Source organism: Lipotes vexillifer, unplaced genomic scaffold, assembly GCF_000442215.2.
Source record: "Lipotes vexillifer unplaced genomic scaffold, Lipotes_vexillifer_v1.1 scaffold597, whole genome shotgun sequence".
Classification (NCBI taxonomy): Eukaryota; Metazoa; Chordata; class Mammalia; order Artiodactyla; family Lipotidae; genus Lipotes; species Lipotes vexillifer.
The window spans coordinates 1230993-1249242 of record NW_006797597.1 but is presented as its reverse complement, the minus strand read 5'-3'; the positions used below and the strand labels follow the sequence as shown (position 1 = coordinate 1249242).

General features: G+C 35.9%; 1 protein-coding gene and 1 pseudogene across 1 annotated transcript in view; one reads left to right on the top strand and one right to left on the bottom strand.

Annotated features, from left to right (window-relative positions):
• Positions 1 to 18014, top strand: part of SAMTOR (S-adenosylmethionine sensor upstream of mTORC1) — a 91853-nt gene extending 73839 nt beyond the window's left edge. Inside the window, exon 5 of the mRNA XM_007469740.1 lies at positions 14795 to 18014. Coding sequence (XP_007469802.1) covers positions 14795 to 15424 — 630 coding nt within the window. The 3' untranslated portion in view covers positions 15425 to 18014. The remainder of the gene's footprint in view (positions 1 to 14794) is intronic.
• LOC103079089 (methyltransferase-like protein 9 pseudogene) lies at positions 12977 to 13925 on the bottom strand (annotated as a pseudogene).
• Positions 18015 to 18250: the final 236 nt, after the last annotated feature.

The following is an 18250-nucleotide window of genomic DNA, read 5'->3' as shown; positions in this document are numbered from 1 at the left end:
AGCCACAATCAACTAGAAATTAAAAATAGTACCATTTATAATAGCATCAGAAATATGAAGTATTTAATATATGAACATATATTTATATGAAATATAAAGCTGACAAATATATGGCAAACCTGTATATTGAAAACTATAATTATCAAGAGAAAGTAAAGAAGACCTAAATGAGTAGAGATATATACTGTGTTTATTGGTGGAAAAACTCAGTATCTTTAACACAGCCATCCATTTCCCCAAAATTGATCTATAGATTCAGTGCAATCCTGATAAAAATTCTAGCAGGTTTTTTTGTAGAAATTGAAGAAGGTATTCTAAAATGTGTGTGGAAATCCAAAGGTCCTAGAATAACAACTTTTTTAAAGGATAGTGTTGGAGAGTTTCAAAATTTATTTTAAAGTTATAGTAATGAAAACAGTGTGGTATTAGTGTCAAGATTATCAATGAAATATAACAGAGAGTCCACAAATAGGGCTAAACCCCTTATAGGGGTCCCAGAGGGAGAAGAGAGAAGAGGATCAAAAATGTATTTGAGAAAAATTATGGCTGGAAACTTCCCAAACCTGAAAGAGAAAAAACTCATATCCAGGTACAGGAAGCACAGAGGGTCCCAGAAAGATGAACCCAAACAGACCCATATCAAGACATATCATAATAGAAATGGCAAACTTAAAGAGAGAATTTAAAGACAGCAAGAGAAAAACAAAGAGTCATATACAAGGGAATTCCTGTAAGGCCATCAGCTGATTTCTCTGCAGAAATTTTGCAGGCCAGAAGGGAGTGGCATGATATATTCAAAATGCTGAAAGGGGAAACCTGCAAACTAGGATACCCAGCAAAACGATTATTTAGAATAGAAAGCGATAAGAACCTACTGTATAAACAAATTAAAAAAAGAAAAGAAAAGAAAAAGAATAGAAAGTGAGATAAAGAACTTCCCAGACAAGCAAAAAATAGTTTATCAGTACTAAGCCTACCCTAAAATAAATGTTAAAGGGTCTTCTCTAGGTGGAAAGAAGTAAGGATCTACAGGAAAGGGAAGATCCCACTAGGAAAGGCAAATATATAGTAAAGACAGAGAATCAATTGTGAAGGCAACTGTAACTGCAGTGAACAGTTAAGGGAGAATCATGCAGGTGTAAAATATGACGTCAAAACACAAATGGGAGGGGAATTAAAAATGTAGATCTTTTAGAATGTGTTTGAACTTAAATGACTGTAAGTTTAAAACAAGTATTTATATTATAGGTCAATACATATGAACACTGTGGTAACCACAAATAAAAAAAACTTAAAATAGATAGACAAAAGTTAAAAAGAAAGGAACACAAGCTTACTACTAAAGAAAGTTCATCAAACCACAAGGGAAGAAACAAAAGAAGAAAAGAACAAAGCTACAAAAACAGCCAGAAAACAAGTAATAAAATGGCAGTAAGTACATACCAATAAATAATCAGTTTAATGCCAATAGACTAAATGTTCCTATCAAAAGACACAGAGTGGTTGATAGGCCTAAAAAACAAGACCCATCTATATGCTACCTATAAGAGACTCATTTCAGAGCTAAAGATACACACAGAATGAAAGTGAGGGGATGGAAAAGATATTTCATACAATGACAAGAAAGTGGGGGTAGCAATACTCATATTAGACAAAACAGAATTTAACAGAGTGTATAACAAAAGACAAAGAAAGGCATTATATAATGATAAAGGGATCACTACAAGAAGTTTTACACTCATTAACATATATACATCCAACACAAGAGCACCTAAATATATAAAGCAAATAACTAACAGATATAAAGGGAGAAATGGACAAGAATACAATAAGAGTAGGGGAATTTAACACCTTATTGACATCAATGGACAGATCACCCAGATAGAAAATCAATAAGGCAACAGTGGTTTTATTTTATTTTATTTTTTTTTAACATCTTTATTGGCGTATAATTGCTTTACAATGGTGTGTTAGTTTCTGCTTTATAACAGAGTGAGTCAGTTATACATATACATATGTTCCCATATCTCTTCCCTCTTTGTCTCCCTCCCTCCCACCCTCCCTATCCCACCCCTCCAGGCAGCCACAGAGAACCGAGCCGGTTTCCCTGTGCCATGCGGCTGCTTCCCACTGGCTATCTACCTTACGTTTGTTAGTATATATATGTCCATGTCTCTCTCTCGCCCTAACACACCTCACCCTTCCCCCTCCCCATATCCTCAAGTCTGTTCTCCAGTAGGTCTCTGTCTTTATTCCTGTTTTACCCCTAGGTTCTTCATAACATTTTTTTTTCTTAAATTCCATATATATGTGTTAGCATACGGTATTTGTCCTTCTCTTTCTGACTTACTTCACTCTGTATGACAGACTCTAGATCTATCCACCTCATTACAAATAGCTCAATTTCGTTTCTTTTTATGGCTGAGTAATATTCCATTGTATATATGTGCCACATCTTCTTTATCCATTCATCCGACGACGGGCACTTAGGTTGTTTCCATCTCCGGGCTATTGTAAATAGAGCTGCAATGAACATTTTGGTACATGACTCTTTCTGAATTCTGGTTTCCTCAGGGTATATACCTAGTAGTGGGATTGCTGGGTCATATGGTAGTTCTATTTGTAGTTTTTTAAGGAACCTCCATACTGTTCTCCATAGTGGCTGAACCAATTCACATTCCCACCAGCAGTGCAAGAGTGTTCCCTTTTCTCCACACCCTCTCCAGCATTTATTGTTTCTAGATTTTTTGATGATGGCCATTCTGACTGGTGTGAGATGATATCTCATTGTAGTTTTGATTTGCATTTCTCTAATGATTAATGATGTTGAGCATTCTTTCATGTGTTTGTTGGCAGTCTGTATATCTTCTTTGGAGAAATGTCTATTTAGGTCTTCTGCCCATTTTTGGATTGGGTTGTTTATTTTTTTGTTATTGAGCTGCATGAGCTGCCTGTAAATTTTAGAGATTAATCCTTTGTCAGTTGATTCATTTGCAAATATTTTCTCCCATTCTGAGGGCTGTCTTTTGGTCTTGTTTATGGTTTCCTTTGCTGTGCAAAAGCTTTGAAGTTTCATTAGGTCCCATTTGTTTATTTTTGTTTTTATCTCCATTACTCTAGGAGATGGGTCAAGAAGGATCTTGCTGTGATTTATGTCATAGAGTGTTCTGCCTATGTTTTCCTCTAAGAGTTTGATAGTTTCTGGCCTTACATTTAGGTCTTTAATCCATTTTGAGCTTATTTTTGTGTATGGTGTTAGGGAGTGATCTAATCTCATACTTTTACATGTACCTATCCAATTTTCCCAGCACCACTTATTGAAGAGGCTGTCCTTTCTCCACTGTATATTCCTGCCACCTTTATCAAAGATAAGGTGACCATATGTGCATGGGTTTATCTCTGGGCTTTCTATCCTATTCCATTGATCTATCTTTCTGTTTTTGTGCCAGTACCATACTGTCTTGATTACTGTAGCTTTGTAGTATAGTCTGAAGTCAGGCAGCCTGATTCCTCCAGCTCCATTTTTTGTTCTCAAGATTGCTTTGGCTATTCGGGGTCTTTTGTGTTTCCATACAAATTGTGAAATTTTTTGTTCTAGTTCTGTGAAAAATGCCAGTGGTAGTTTGATAGGGATTGCATTGAATCTATAGATTGCTTTGGGAAGTAGAGTCATTTTCACAATGTTGATTCTTCCAATCCAAGAACATGGTATATCTCTCCATCTGTTTGTATCATCTTTAATTTCTTTCATCAGTGTCTTATAATTTTCTGCATACAGGTCTTTTGTCTCCTTAGGTAGGTTTATTCCTAGATATTTTATTCTTTTTGTTGCAATGGTAAATGGGAGTGTTTTCTTGATTTCACTTTCAGATTTTTCATCATTAGTATATAGGAATGCCAGAGATTTCTGTGCATTAATTTTGTATCCTGCTACTTTACCAAATTCATTGATTAGCTCTAGTAGTTTTCTGGTAGCATCTTTAGGATTCTCTATGTAGAGTATCATGTCATCTGCAAACAGTGACAGCTTTACTTCTTCTTTTCCGATTTGGATTCCTTTTATTTCCTTTTCTTCTCTGATTGCTGTGGCTAAAACTTCCAAAACTATGTTGAATAAGAGTGGTGAGAGTGGGCAACCTTGTCTTGTTCCTGACCTTAGTGGAAATGCTTTCAGTTTTTCGCCATTGAGGATGATGTTGGCTGTGGGCTTGTCATATACGGCCTTTATTATATTGAGGAAAGTTCCCTCTACACCTACTTTCTGCAGGGTTTTTATCATAAATGGGTGTTGAATTTTGTCAAAAGCTTTCTCTGCATCTATTGAGATGATCATATGGTTTTTCTCCTTCAATTTGTTAATATGGTTAATCACATTGATAGATTTGCGTATATTGAAGAATCCTTGCATTCCTGGAATAAACCCCACTTGATCATGGTGTATGATCCTTTTAATGTGCTGTTGGATTCTGTTTGCTAGTATTTTGTTGAGGATTTTTGCATCTATGTTCATCAGTGATATTGGCCTGTAGTTTTCTTTCTTTGTGACATCCTTGTCTGGTTTTGGTATCAAGGTGATGGTGGCCTCGTAGAATGAGTTTGGGAGTGTTCCTCCCTCTGCTATATTTTGGAAGAGTTTGAGAAGAATAGGTGTTAGCTCTTCTCTAAATGTTTGATAGAATTCGCCTGTGAAGCCATCTGGTCCTGGGCTTTTGTTTGTTGGAAGATTTTTAATCACAGTTTCAATTTCAGTGTTTGTGATTGGTCTGTTCATATTTTCTATTTCTTCCTGATTCAGTCTTGGCAGTTTGTGCATTTCTAAGAATTTGTCCATTTCTTCCAGATTGTCCATTTTATTGGCATAGAGTTGCTTGTAGTAATCCCTCATGATTTTTTGTATTTCTGCAGTGTCAGTTGTTACTTCTCCTTTTTCATTTCTGATTCTATTGATTTGAGTCTTCTCCCTTATTTTCTTGATGAGTCTGGCTAATGGTTTATCAATTTTGTTAATCTTCTCAAAGAACCAGCTTTTAGTTTTATTGATCTTTGCTATTGTTTCCTTCATTTCTTTTTCATTTATTTCTGATCTGATTTTTATGATTTCTTTCCTTCTGCTAACTCTGGGGTTTTTTTGTTCTTCTTTCTCTAATTGCTTGAGGTGCAAGGTTAGGTTGTTTATTCGAGATGTTTCCTGCTTCTTAAGGTGGGCTTGTATTGCTATAAACATGGTTGTTAGTATTTGCCTTATGTATTGAGGTGCTCCTATGTTGGGGGCATAAGTATTTACAATTGTTATATCTTCTTCTTGGATCGATCCCTTAATCATTATGTAGTGTCCTTCTTTGTCTCTTCTGATAGTCCTTATTTTAAAGTCTATTTTGTCTGATATGAGAATTGCTACTCCAGCTTTCTTTTGGTTTCCATTTGCATGGAATATCTTTTTCCATCCCCTTACTTTCAGTCTGTATGTGTCTCTAGGTCTGAAGTGGGTCTCTTGTAGACAGCATATATATGGGTCTTGTTTTTGTATCCATTCAGCCAATCTGTGTCTTTTGGTGGGAGCATTTAGTCCATTTACATTTAAGGTAATTATCGATATGTATGTTCCTATTCCCATTTTCTAAATTGTTTTGGGTTCGTTATTATAGGACTTTTCCTTCTCTTGTGTTTTTGTCTAGAGAAGTTCCTTTAGCATTTGTTGTAAAGCTGGTTTGGTGGTGCTGAACTCTCTCAGCTTTTGCTTGTCTGTAAAGGTTTTAATTTCTCCATCAAATCTGAATGAGATCCTTGCTGGGTAGAGTAATCTTGGTTGCAGGTTTTTCTCCTTCATCACTTTCAGTATGTCCTGCCACTCCCTTCTGGCTTGTAGAGTTTCTGCTGAGAGATCAGCTGTTAACCTTATGGGGATTCCCTTGTGTGTTATTTGTTGTTTTTCCCTTGCTGCTTTTAATATGCTTTCTTTGTATTTAGTTTTTGACAGTTTGATTAATATGTGTCTTGGCGTATTTCTCCTTGAATTTATCCTGTATGGGACTCTCTGTGCTTCCTGGACTTGATTAACTATTTCCTTTCCCATATTAGGGAAGTTTTCAACTATAATCTCTTCAAATATTTTCTCAGTCCCTTTCTTTTTCTCTTCTTCTTCTGGAACCCCTATAATTCGAATGTTGGTGCGTTTAATGTTGTCCCAGAGGTCTCTGAGACTGTCCTCAGTTCTTTTCATTCTTTTTTCTTTATTCTGCTCTGCAGTAGTTATTTCCACTATTTTATCTTCCAGGTCACTTATCCGTTCTTCTGCCTCATTTATTCTGCTATTGATCCCATCTAGAGTATTTTTCATTTCATTTATTGTGTTGTTCATCATTGTCTGTTTCATCTTTATTTCTTCTAGGTCCTTGTTAACTGCTTCTTGCATTTTGTCCATTCTATTTCCAAGATTTTGGATCATCTTTACTATCATTATTCTGAACTCTTTTTCAGGTAGACTGCCTATTTCCTCTTCATTTGTTAGGTCTGGTGGGTTTTTATCCTGCTCCTTCATCTGCTGTGTGTTTTTCTGTCTTCTCATTTTGCTTATCTTACTGTGATTGGGTTCACCTTTTTGCAGGCTGCAAGTTCGTAGCTCCCGTTGTTTTTGATGTCTGTCTCCAGTGGCTAAGGTTGGTTCAGTGCGTTGTGTAGGCTTCCTGGTGGAGGGGACTAGTGCCTGTGTTGTGGTGTATGAGGCTAGATCTTGTCTCTCTAGTGGGCAGGTCCACGTCTGGTGGTGTGTTTTGGGGTGTCTGTGGACTTATTATGATTTTAGGCAGCCTCTCTGCTAGTGGGTGGGGTTGTGTTCCTGTTTTGCTATATGGTTGGCATAGGTTGTCCAGCACTGTAGCTTGCTGGTCGTTGAGTGAAGCTGGGTGCTGGTGTTCAGATGGAGATCTCTGGGAGATTTTCGCCATTTGATATTATGTGGGGCTGGGAGGTCTCTTCTTGACGAGTGTTCTGAAGTTGGCTCTCCCACCTCAGAGGCAGAGTCCTGACTCCTGGCTGGAGCAGCAAGAGCCTTTCATCCACTCGGCTCAGACCAGATACGTGGGGAGTTTCTTACCTTTTGGGAGGTCTGAGGTCTTCTGCCAGCATTCAGTAGGTGTTCTGTAGGAGTTGTTCCACGTGTAGATGTATTTCTGGTGTATCTGTGGGGAGGAAGGTGATCTCCGCGTCTTACTTCTCCGCCATCTTTCCACCCCAACAGTGGTTTTAAATGACAGAATGGATCAGTTGGACTTAATAGATATCTACAGGACATTCCATCACGAAACAGCAAAATACACATTCTTTTCAAGTGCATGTGTAATGTTCTCTAGGATTGATCACATGCTAGGCCACAAAACGAGTCTCAGCAAATTTAAGAGAATAGAAATTATATCAAGCATTTTTTCCAGCCACAACAGTATGACACTAGAAATCAGTTACAGGAAGAAAAATGGGAAAAGAACAAACAGGGAGACTAAAACAACATGCTACTAAAAAAAAGAATGGTTCAATTAAGAAATATAAGAGGAAATCAGAAAATACCTCAAGACAAATGGAAATGGAAACACAACTTTCCAAAATCTGTTGGATGCAAAAGCAATTGTAAGAGGGAAGTTTATCACAATACAGACCTTCCTCAAGAAAAAAAATCTCAAACAGCCTAATCGTGGACCACCTAAAGGAATTAGAAAAGGAAGAACAAAGCCCAAAGTTAGCAGGAGGAAGGAAATAATAAAGATCAGAGAGGAAATACATGAAATAGAGACCCCCCCCCCCAAAATAATGGAAAAGATCAGTGAAACCAAGAGCTGGTTTTTGAGAAGACAAACAAAATTGATAAACTTTTATCCAGGGTCACCCAAGAAAAAAAGAGAACCCAAATTAACAAAATAAGAAACAAAAGAGGAGAAATAACAACTGATACCACAGAGATACCAAAAATAAAAAATGAAAGAATACTATGAACAGTTATATGCCAACAAATTGAACAATCTAGAAGAAATGGATAAATTTCTAGAAACATACAACCTGCCAAGACTGAATCAAGAATAAACACAATTTGAACAGACTGATCACTGGTAGTTTAACCGAATTTGTAATTTAAAAGAATGCCCAGCAAACAAAAGTCCAGGACTGGATAGCTTCACAGAGGAATTCTGCCAAACATGCAAAGAAGAGCTAATACCTTTCATCTTCAAACTAGTCCATAATATTGAAAAGGACAGAACACTCCGAAATTCATTCTACAAGCCACCATTACCTTGATACCAAAAACAGCAAAGACACTACAAAAAAGAAAATTGCAGGCCAATATCTTTGATGAAAATAGATGCAAAAATCCTCAACAAGGGCTTCCCTGGTGGCGCAGTGCTTGAGAGTCCGCCTGCCGATGCAGGAGACGCGGGTTCGTGCCCCGTTTCAGGAAGATCCCACATGCCGCGGAGCGGCTGGGCCCGTGAGCCATGGCCACTGAGCCTGCGCGTCCGGAGCCTGTGCTCCGCAAATGGGAGAGGCCACAACAGTGAGAGGCCCGCATAACGCAAGGAAAAAAAAAAAAAAAATCCTCAACAAAATATTAACTAACCAAATGCAACAATACATTAAAAAGATCATACACTATCATCAAGTGGGATATAGTCCATCGATGCAAAGATGTTTCAATATTTGCAAATTAATGTGATACACCACATTAACAAAAGGATAAAAGTCACATGATCATCTCAATAGATACAAAAAGCATCTAACAAAATTAACATCCATTCGTGATAAAAACTGTCATCATAGTTGGTATAGAGGGAACATTTCTCAACATACTAAAGACCATTTATGACAAACCCACAGCTAACTTCATACTCAACTATGAATAGCTAAAAGCCTTTTTTCCTCTAAATTCAGTAACTAGACAAGGACGCCCACTCTCACACTTCTATTTATCATAGTAGTGGAAGTCCTAGCCACAGCAGTCAGGCAAGAAAAGGAAATAAAATGCATCCAAGTTGAAAGGGAAGAAGTAAAACTGTCATTACTTGCAGATGACATGATAGTTTATATAGAAAACTCTGAAGTCTCCACCAAAAAACTATTAGAACTAATAAATGAATTTAGTAAAGTTGCAGGATATAAGGTTAATATACAGAAATCTTATGCTTTTCCATACACTAGTAATGAACTATTGGAAAGTGAAAGTAAAAAAAAAAAGTCCCACTTAAAAATCACATCAAAAGGAATAAAATACCTAGGAATATACTCAACCAAGGAGGTGAAAGACCTATACTTTGAAAACTATAAAAAATTGATGAAGGAAATTGAAGATGACACATAAACATGGAAGTATATCCTGTGCTCTTGTATTGGAAGAATTAAGGTTGTTAAAAGGGCCATACTACCCAAAGCAAACTACAGATTTAATGCAGTCCATATCAAAATACCCGTGACATTTTTCACAGAACTAAAACAATTAATCCTAAAATTCATATAGAATCACAAAAGACCCCAAGTTGCCAAAGCAGTCTTGGAAAAAAAAAAAAAAAAACTGGAGATACCACGCTCCCTGGCTTTAGACTATACTACAAAGCTACAGTATTCAAAACAACATGGTACTGGCACAAAAACAGACACATAGATCAATGGAACAAAATAGAGAGCCCAGAAATAAACCCACAAACCTATGGTCAATTAATCTATGACAAAGGAGGCAAGAATATAAAATGGGCAAAAGACAGTGTCGTAAGCAAGTGGTGCTGGGAAGATTGGACAGCTGAATGTAAGCCAATGAAGTTAGAACACGCCCTCACACGTTGCACAAAAATAAATCAAAATGGCTTAAAAACTTAAACATAAGACATGATACCATAAAACTCCTGGAAGAGAACATAGGCAGAACACTCTTTGACATAAATTGTAACAATATTTTTTCAGATCTGTCTCCTAGGGCAAAAGAAATAAAAGCAATAATAAACAAATGGGACCTAATTAAACTTAAAATCTTTTGCACAGCTAAGGAAACCATCGACAATACAAAAAGACAACCCACAGAATGGGAGGAAATATTTGCAAATGATATGACTGACAAGGGGTTAATATCAAAATATATAAACAACTCATACAATTCAATATCAACAGAACAAACAACCCAGTCGAAAAATGGGCTGAACACATGAATAGACATTTTTCCAAAGAAGACATACAGATGGCTAATAGGAACATGAAAAGATGCTCAACACTGCTAATTTAGAGAAATGCAAATCAAAACAACAATGAGATATCACCTTATACCTCAGAATGGCTGTCCTCAAAGTCTGCAAATAACAAATGTTGGAGAGGATGTGGCGAAAAGGGAACCCTTGTACACTGTTGGTGGAAATGTAAATTGGTGTAGCTACTAAGGAAAATAATATAGAGGTTCTTCAATAAACTAAAAATAGATAACCATATGATCCAGCAATTTTACTCCTGGGTATTTATTAGAAGAAAATGAAAACAGTAATTCAAAAAGATAAATGCACCCTTGTTTTCATAGCAGTGTTATTTACAATAGCTGAGATAAGAATGCAACCTAAGTGTCATCAACGGATGGATAAAGAAAATACATACACATATATACACATACACACAGGTATATACACACACAATGGAACCTTACTCTGCCATAAAAAAGAATGAAATTTCTGCCATTTGCAAAAACATGGTTGGAACTAGAGAATATTATGCTTAGTAAAATAAGTCAGACAAAGATAAATACTATATGATATCACTTATATGTGGAATCTAAAAGATAAAACAAATGAATGTATATAGTAAAACAGAAACAGACTCACAGATATAGAAAACAAACTAGTGTTACCAGTGGGGAAGAGGGAAGGGAAGAAGGGCAAGATAGGAATATGTGATTAATAGATACAAACTACTGTGTATAAAATTGATACGCAACAAGGATATATTGTACAGCACTCTGGAATATAGCCATTTCATAATAACTTTTAATGGAGTATAATCTCTAAAAATACTGAATCACTGGGCTATACACCTGAAACTAATATTATAAATTAACCATATTTCAATAAAAAAAGAAGACATTGTTAAAAGAATGAAAAGACAAGCCATAATCTGAGAGAAATATTTTCAAGTTATATATCAGATTAAGGACTGGGATGAAGAATAAAGAACTCTCAAAATTCAATAATAGGTTTTTAACATTTAAAACAACCCAGTCATTTTTCACTATGCAAAAAAATTGAACAAACACTTCACCAAAGAAGATACCCAAGTAAACATTACTACTTATTAGGAAAATCCAAATTAAAACTTCAATATACTACTACACACCTGTGACTATGATTAAAATTTAAAAGCCTGGCCATTCCAAGTGTTGATGAGGATTTGGAGGAACTGGAACTGCAATAAACTCCTGGTAGAAATGTAAAACTCAGTATAAGTGCTTTTGAAAATAGTTTTGAAGTTTCTTTAAAAGTTAAACATGCACGCTCTGTATGATCCAGCCACCCCTTTCCTCGGTATTTGCCCAAGACAAATGAAACATGTCCATTCAAAGACAAACAGGAATGCTCATAGCAGCTCTAGTTGTAATAGCCAAAAACTAGAAACAACCAAGTTATCTATGAAAGGTATATGGATAAATGAAGTGTGGTATATCTTAATATAGTAGCCTACCTCAGCAATTAAAAAGGAATAAACTATCAATACAAGCAAAAAAATGGGTTAATCTGAAAATAATTGTGCTGTATGAAAATAGTACATTATTCTGTATTATTCCACTTATATAAAATTATAGAAAATACCCATTGATCTATAGAGATAGAAATCACATCAAAGATTGCCTAGTGGTAGGGGAAGAATTTGATTGTAGTAGTGGTTTCATGAGTGTATAAATGTTAAAACTTACCAAAGTGTGCACTTTAAATGTTTGTGTGTCAGTTATACTTCAGGTTGTACATCAGTTATACTTCAATAAAGCTATCCCCCTGCCCCAAAAGGAGCAAAAGGAAGAAGAAAACCTTTTTCCGCGTAGTTCCACGTAGTAGAACTTTGTGTCGCATTTCCTAATAGATAGTCCAGATGCTTATGTGACCAGCTTGTCTACACACTAACAGAATTGAGGGACTAAGGTATTAGCTCATATCTTTGATAATTAATTAACTATTGTTATATATAAGGGTAACTAATTTTTATCTAATTTTAGAACTGCTTTCTTATTCTGGATTATTTCCACAGTTTTTTTTCCCATCTCCAAAAAAGTTTATTAGCATGATTAAAAACATTTTTTGAATAATGATAGAATTTCTAAACATAAAAGAGTATCAGTGGCTATATCCTGTAACCAGTATTTGCAACTGGATGGACAGCTTTATTGCCAGTCTTCGTTTTATTAAAGACAATCCATATTTATTGGTTCCATGTGAAGTCATGACTGTTGCTTTGCCTGAGAATGAGTCCCTATTGCAGTTAAGTATAAAGAAAATATCTTCCAGGTGAACCGGTTTGCAGGGCAGAAATAGAGACATAGATGTAGAGAGCAAACATATGGACACCAAGGGGAGAAAGTGGCCGGGGGCGGGGAGTGCTGTGATGAATTGGGAGATTGGAATTGACATACATACACTAATATGTGTAAAATGGATAACTAATAAGAACCTGCTGTATAAAAAAATAAATAAAATTCAAAAATTCAAAAAAATACATATATCTCCCATAATCGGAGTGTGGCCTGCATTACTGAGTAAAGAGTTAATAAAAATCCTCAAAGAGTTGGGGTTTTGTTTTTCAAAAGCATTTTTTACACACTACAAAGAAATAATTAGTATTTTGGCTTTTAAAATTCCTCCATGATATTTAGAATGGCAGCCCTCAAATGTCCTCCCTTCACAAAATTGAGAACACAGACCCTCTTCCGGAGCATACATTCTTGGGGTGGACTCTGAAGACTTCAACCTCCACATGTTTATACTGGTTTGAGAACAAAGACAGCGTCATCCAGAACGTAGTAGTCTTTATACATGTCACCTTCACACAGGTATGGCAGTCTGGTGAAAGCTTCGATAACAAAACCAGCTTTTCTGAAAACTTCAGGCAGACTATTCACTTGTTCTTCCCAGTTCTATCCCTTGATTTCCAAAATTTCTGATGGTTTATCCCACTTGCCATCTATGTTTTCCACATAGGGATGAAAAGGTAAGACCAGACCAAGGATGACCCTGCCTCTAGTTGGCTCCAAGACGCTTCTGATATCTTTTAACAAAGTCAGGGGCTGATCACAGCGGTCCAGCAAATTCAAGCAGCTGATGATATCATACTGGAACCCTGTATTCTGCCATTCATTTTTACCAAGCATTCTGTATTTCTTCTTCTGAAGCTGCCATATTATAGTTTCAGACAGCTCAGTGGCATAAATTTCTTCAAAATGAGGGCTCATGATTTTTGTGACTTCTCCATCTCCAGCAACTAAATCAAGAAGTCTGTGCGTTTTCCAGTCTGGATTAATTTTAAGCAGTCTCTGAAACTGATCTGGTGAAAACACAAACATTGAACCTCTTCCTAGCAACCCATTTGATATATGTTCTAGACATAAACTGGCTAAAAACAGATGACACAAACAAGTGATATAATTGGATAAATAGCCAGCCCGATTTCTCAGTGCTGTTGTTTAGGTCTGTGTTCCTTGATCAAGGTAACTCTGAACAAAGACAGCCTGGAGTGATTCGCATAGTTTCTCTTTGTTGCACACAAACCACTGGTGGTTCTCCTGCCGCCTGCGGCTGCCGCCAGCCCGCCCCGGTCCGCTCGTCATGTTCACGTACAGGGAGCGGGTGAGCGGGCTCCTCAGGGTCCACATCCTCCGCGCCAGCCACAAGGACGCCGGGATCAGACAGCCAGCCCGCGAGCAGTCTCATCGGGGGCCGCGGCCACTCGCTCCGGTCACCACCGGTACCGGGGCAGGGAGGAGGACACGCTGCCACCTCCAGCCGCCGCCGCCCAGGATCGAGCCATGGCGCCAAACGCCCATCCAGCCCCTTCAGGGCAGAGGCGGAGGGTCTCCATAAAGTTTTAATATTCAGCAAATGATACAGTGCTGTTTATTTCTTTACTTGTAGTGTATCTCATGGTCATTTGACTCAGTTAAATTTAATACATAGTTTGTTTCAAGCTGGAGATTAGCTTTTTAATAGAATCAATATATTATTAAAATTACTTTTGAGATGGTTAAAGTTAATGGTTGAAAAGATGTTTTTCATGACCTTAAAAGTTTTGGTATTTTGCTTTTACACATTTATAACTGCTTTCATTATCCTCTTTGACTTATTTGATTCATCTTTATTTCATGGTATTTCTTGTTTAAAGTTATTTTTATGTAAACCTGTTTTTTGGTAACTATAAATGTTGAAGTGAATATAAATATTACTAAGTTTAGAAATAAATCATCCCTGTAAGCTCTTACCCAAATAAAATTTCAAATAAACCCTTATTATTTTTTAAAAATATATACTTAAACATTATTTCTAATTTTTAATTCATTGTTACTCAGAAATTTTTTTTTTTTAATAATGACTAGAAATTCTTTGGGCTTAATTACTCTGAGATTTTTCTGAGTAAAAGTTTTGGTTGAATAAGTCTGTGCAAGTGGAATATTTATAAGGGAAACGTACATAATTAAAGCTTGAATTATATAGAAATGCTATGAAATAGCTTGGTTTAAAATTTATGTAATTAGGTGGAGGTAATCTTAAAATTCATAACATGCCTTGTTTTTCCCTTTCTGCAGAGTGTGTATAAATGTGACTTCCTGAATTTGCAGCTTCAGCAACCACTCCAGCTTGCACAGGATGCTATAGATGCCTTTTTGAAGCAGCTAAAAAACCCTATTGATTCTCTTCCTGGAGAACTTTTCCATGTGGTTGTTTTCTCTCTCCTTCTTTCCTATTTTCCATCACCTTACCAGCGATGGATTTGCTGCAAGAAAGCCCATGAACTGTTAGTGTTAAATGGTTTATTGCTTATCATCACACCTGATTCCTCCCATCAGAACCGTCACGCTATGATGATGAAAAGCTGGAAGATTGCTATAGAGTCCCTGGGCTTTAAACGTTTCAAGTATTCAAAATTTTCACATATGCATCTGATGGCATTTAGAAAAACCTCCCTAAAAACCACAAGTGACTTGGTTAGTAGGAACTACCCAGGGATGTTATATATTCCTCAAGATTTCAACAGTATAGAAGATGAGGAATATTCTAACCCTTCCTGCTACGTTCGATCAGATATAGAAGATGAACAGCTAGCATATGGTTTCACAGAGCTCCCTGATGCTCCGTACGACTCAGATTCTGGAGAAAGTCAATCCAGCTCTATTCCTTTCTATGAGCTAGAAGATCCCATATTACTTTTAAGTTAATATAAAAGCAAAAGGCCCTTTCAGTCCAGACTCCTAAACTTAATTGCTTACACTAATCAGAAATACTAACATGAACTCAGTACTTAAAACCTGCTTTGCATAGAAGAAATGCAAAGGTTTACAGAGTTTGCTATTTTTTTCTACTTCTGGATTTTAAAATTTATTCTTATATAGAAAGCTTAAAGTTTCACGCAGAGTGACTCCTGTCATAGCAGAAACCACTGTTATTTTAGCATTTAGCACTAAGATATTATAGAAAGGTACCTTTTTCTCTTTAGTGCTATTGTGAAAAATGAAGCATAATTTGCTATGTATTTTTCTTATTTTCATCTTTTCAGTGTTGACTTTAAACCATTGCAATGAGAAACTAAGATATGTAGAAAGCTGTAGATTGCACTTTGATGACTCACAAGTTAAATGTGACAGAGATAGATTGGTTTAGTAGTTTTGTGATGCACTTATTCTTTTTTCTAACTAAATTGTTACCTGTTATAGAAAGCCATTTTGGCTCAGTTTTGTCTGATGATTGAACATTCCCCAAACTTTTTGGAATTGATAATTCTTATTCTTTCTTGCTTGCTCATTTGGCAGCATCAGACATTGGGGAGATATTTCCCCCAAAGTATGTATTCTAATTTGATTAGCATAGTACAGTAAACACCATTGCCAAAATAGAGTTTTCATATCTTTCTTGTTGATTTGGGCCTTGGTGTTAAGTATATTTAACGGTGAGAATTCACTTTTACTTTTTTACATTTAGGTTTCATTTACAAAATTTTCTATTTAAGCAAGGAACAATATAATACTCAATACTGACCCGAAACACATTTGTGAAAGGGTTTGCACTTGTAAGAGAGCTTATGTTCTACCTAGACCAACCTTAATAGGGTCCTCACCTTTCCATTAGGAGGTGCTGCACTACAAGTCTGGAATTATATAGAAAAATTTTAAATTAACCCTCTGCTGGTAATCTCATAAAATGGTTTTGACATTTCGGTATTCTGATTTCTATCTAAATCCTAGCAGAAATTTTTCTTTGAATATATAAACCATTAGTTGGCTGTGGGAATTTTCCCTTTCCACATTGATAAATGCCTTTCTGTGTTTCTGAATCAGAAGCAAATGATTAAGGAGAAATATATGTCCAACAAGACAAGATTACTTTAAATGGCTAAGAACATTTAGTCCACATTGTCTTGTCAGCCAGCAATTGTCATGTAAACTATCATTTTTAAGAGTGCCACTGTGTGGATTTTTTTTCAAGTGGTTATTACATTAAAATTACCTCATACTGAGGTTTTTGCACTGAAATATCACAGTTTCAGATTTCATGGTTAATGTTGTGTGTGTGTGTTTTTAAAGGAAATTTGCATTTTCAATAGTTGATCCTAAATTCATAAACTGAACTTCTTTACTCTGATAAAAGTGTTTTTGTGCTTATTGTGAATTGCTGTAGTTAACTCTGAATGTCAAACTTTATTTAGAAATAAAAAATTTACCCTTTAAGATATAAATGGTTGAGTGTGTATACCCAATATTTCAAATTAAATTTCACATTCTAAATTAATGAAAGTAACAAGACTATAATTGACCTAAAAGTCAGTTGAGTAAATGCAATAAATATTGGTTGCTCAAATATGCCAGAAGTAACTTGAAGTTTTTCGTTTACTTTCAATAGCATAAGATTACTTAATAATAAGGAATAATTAGGACTTTCTTTCCAATTAAGAACTACAGGTCAAGTCTTGTAACTCGCCCAAAAGAAGAAAAAAAACACTGTGTTCAGGGTAACATAGAAATGTGTGTTGTTAGTACCTCCTTTACCATACGGTCCGTTTTCTGTGATTTGGCTAAATGCTATATTAAAGGCAAAGAAAAGCAACATACCAAACAAAAGCGCTTTGAAAGTAAATGAAAACAATGCTTTTGAGAGGCTGGTGTAAGTATTGATATATGACCTTGGAGTTAGCCCATGTGTTACAGCTAAAATGTTGGTGCTATAAATTCTTCTGATTGTTTACAGATGTTGATTCTGCTTATGCTCCAAAGTGTGCATGATGTATTTTAAGTAGTACTTTAAAGAAAAATCTCTTTATAAAAACCTATACTCTCACTTAGTATACATTTGTTTGGATTTATAAATCTCATTTGTTACTACTGTAAATTCATCTTCAAAATTAGGTTGGCACAGGATTTAAACTAATACGTATTCCACCAAAGCCAATTCAACATATAAATGTTAAAATATAAGCAGTCATGTGGCTTGGTGCCAGATTATATATGTAATGACACAAGAAGTTATTAGAGCCTTTAATACTGTATGGGTACTCTTGAGAATGATTTTGTTTGGATATGAAGAAGTTAAGGGGCCTCCTGTCACATTCACAACAGTATTCTCCAAAATAATTTGATGTTTCAAAAATAAATGATCATTTGCTTGGTTTCTTCAGGATTATGCCTAGATCAAGTGGTTTATATGGTAGTTGCCAAGTGGTGGGAGGTGGCTTACCTGAAAATGTATGTTTGTGTTTGTTGTATTTTTTCACATTTTGTGAACAAAGCACATTTATTAAAAATTTTAAATTTTCTAATATTCCTTGTCTGTTATTTATGAACTGAAAGTTTTGTGGTCTTGACCTAATCTCACTAAGTGATTTCAGAATTGGGAAGCAATTTAAAACTTAAATGACTTAGAATTTTCTATCTGGTTTCATCTAGTCCAGTCCCTTAATTTCATAAATTCATTCACTGAGATCCAGAGAGCTCAAGTGACTTATCCATTATCATGCTATTTACCGACGAACAAGGACAACAAACAACAAATTC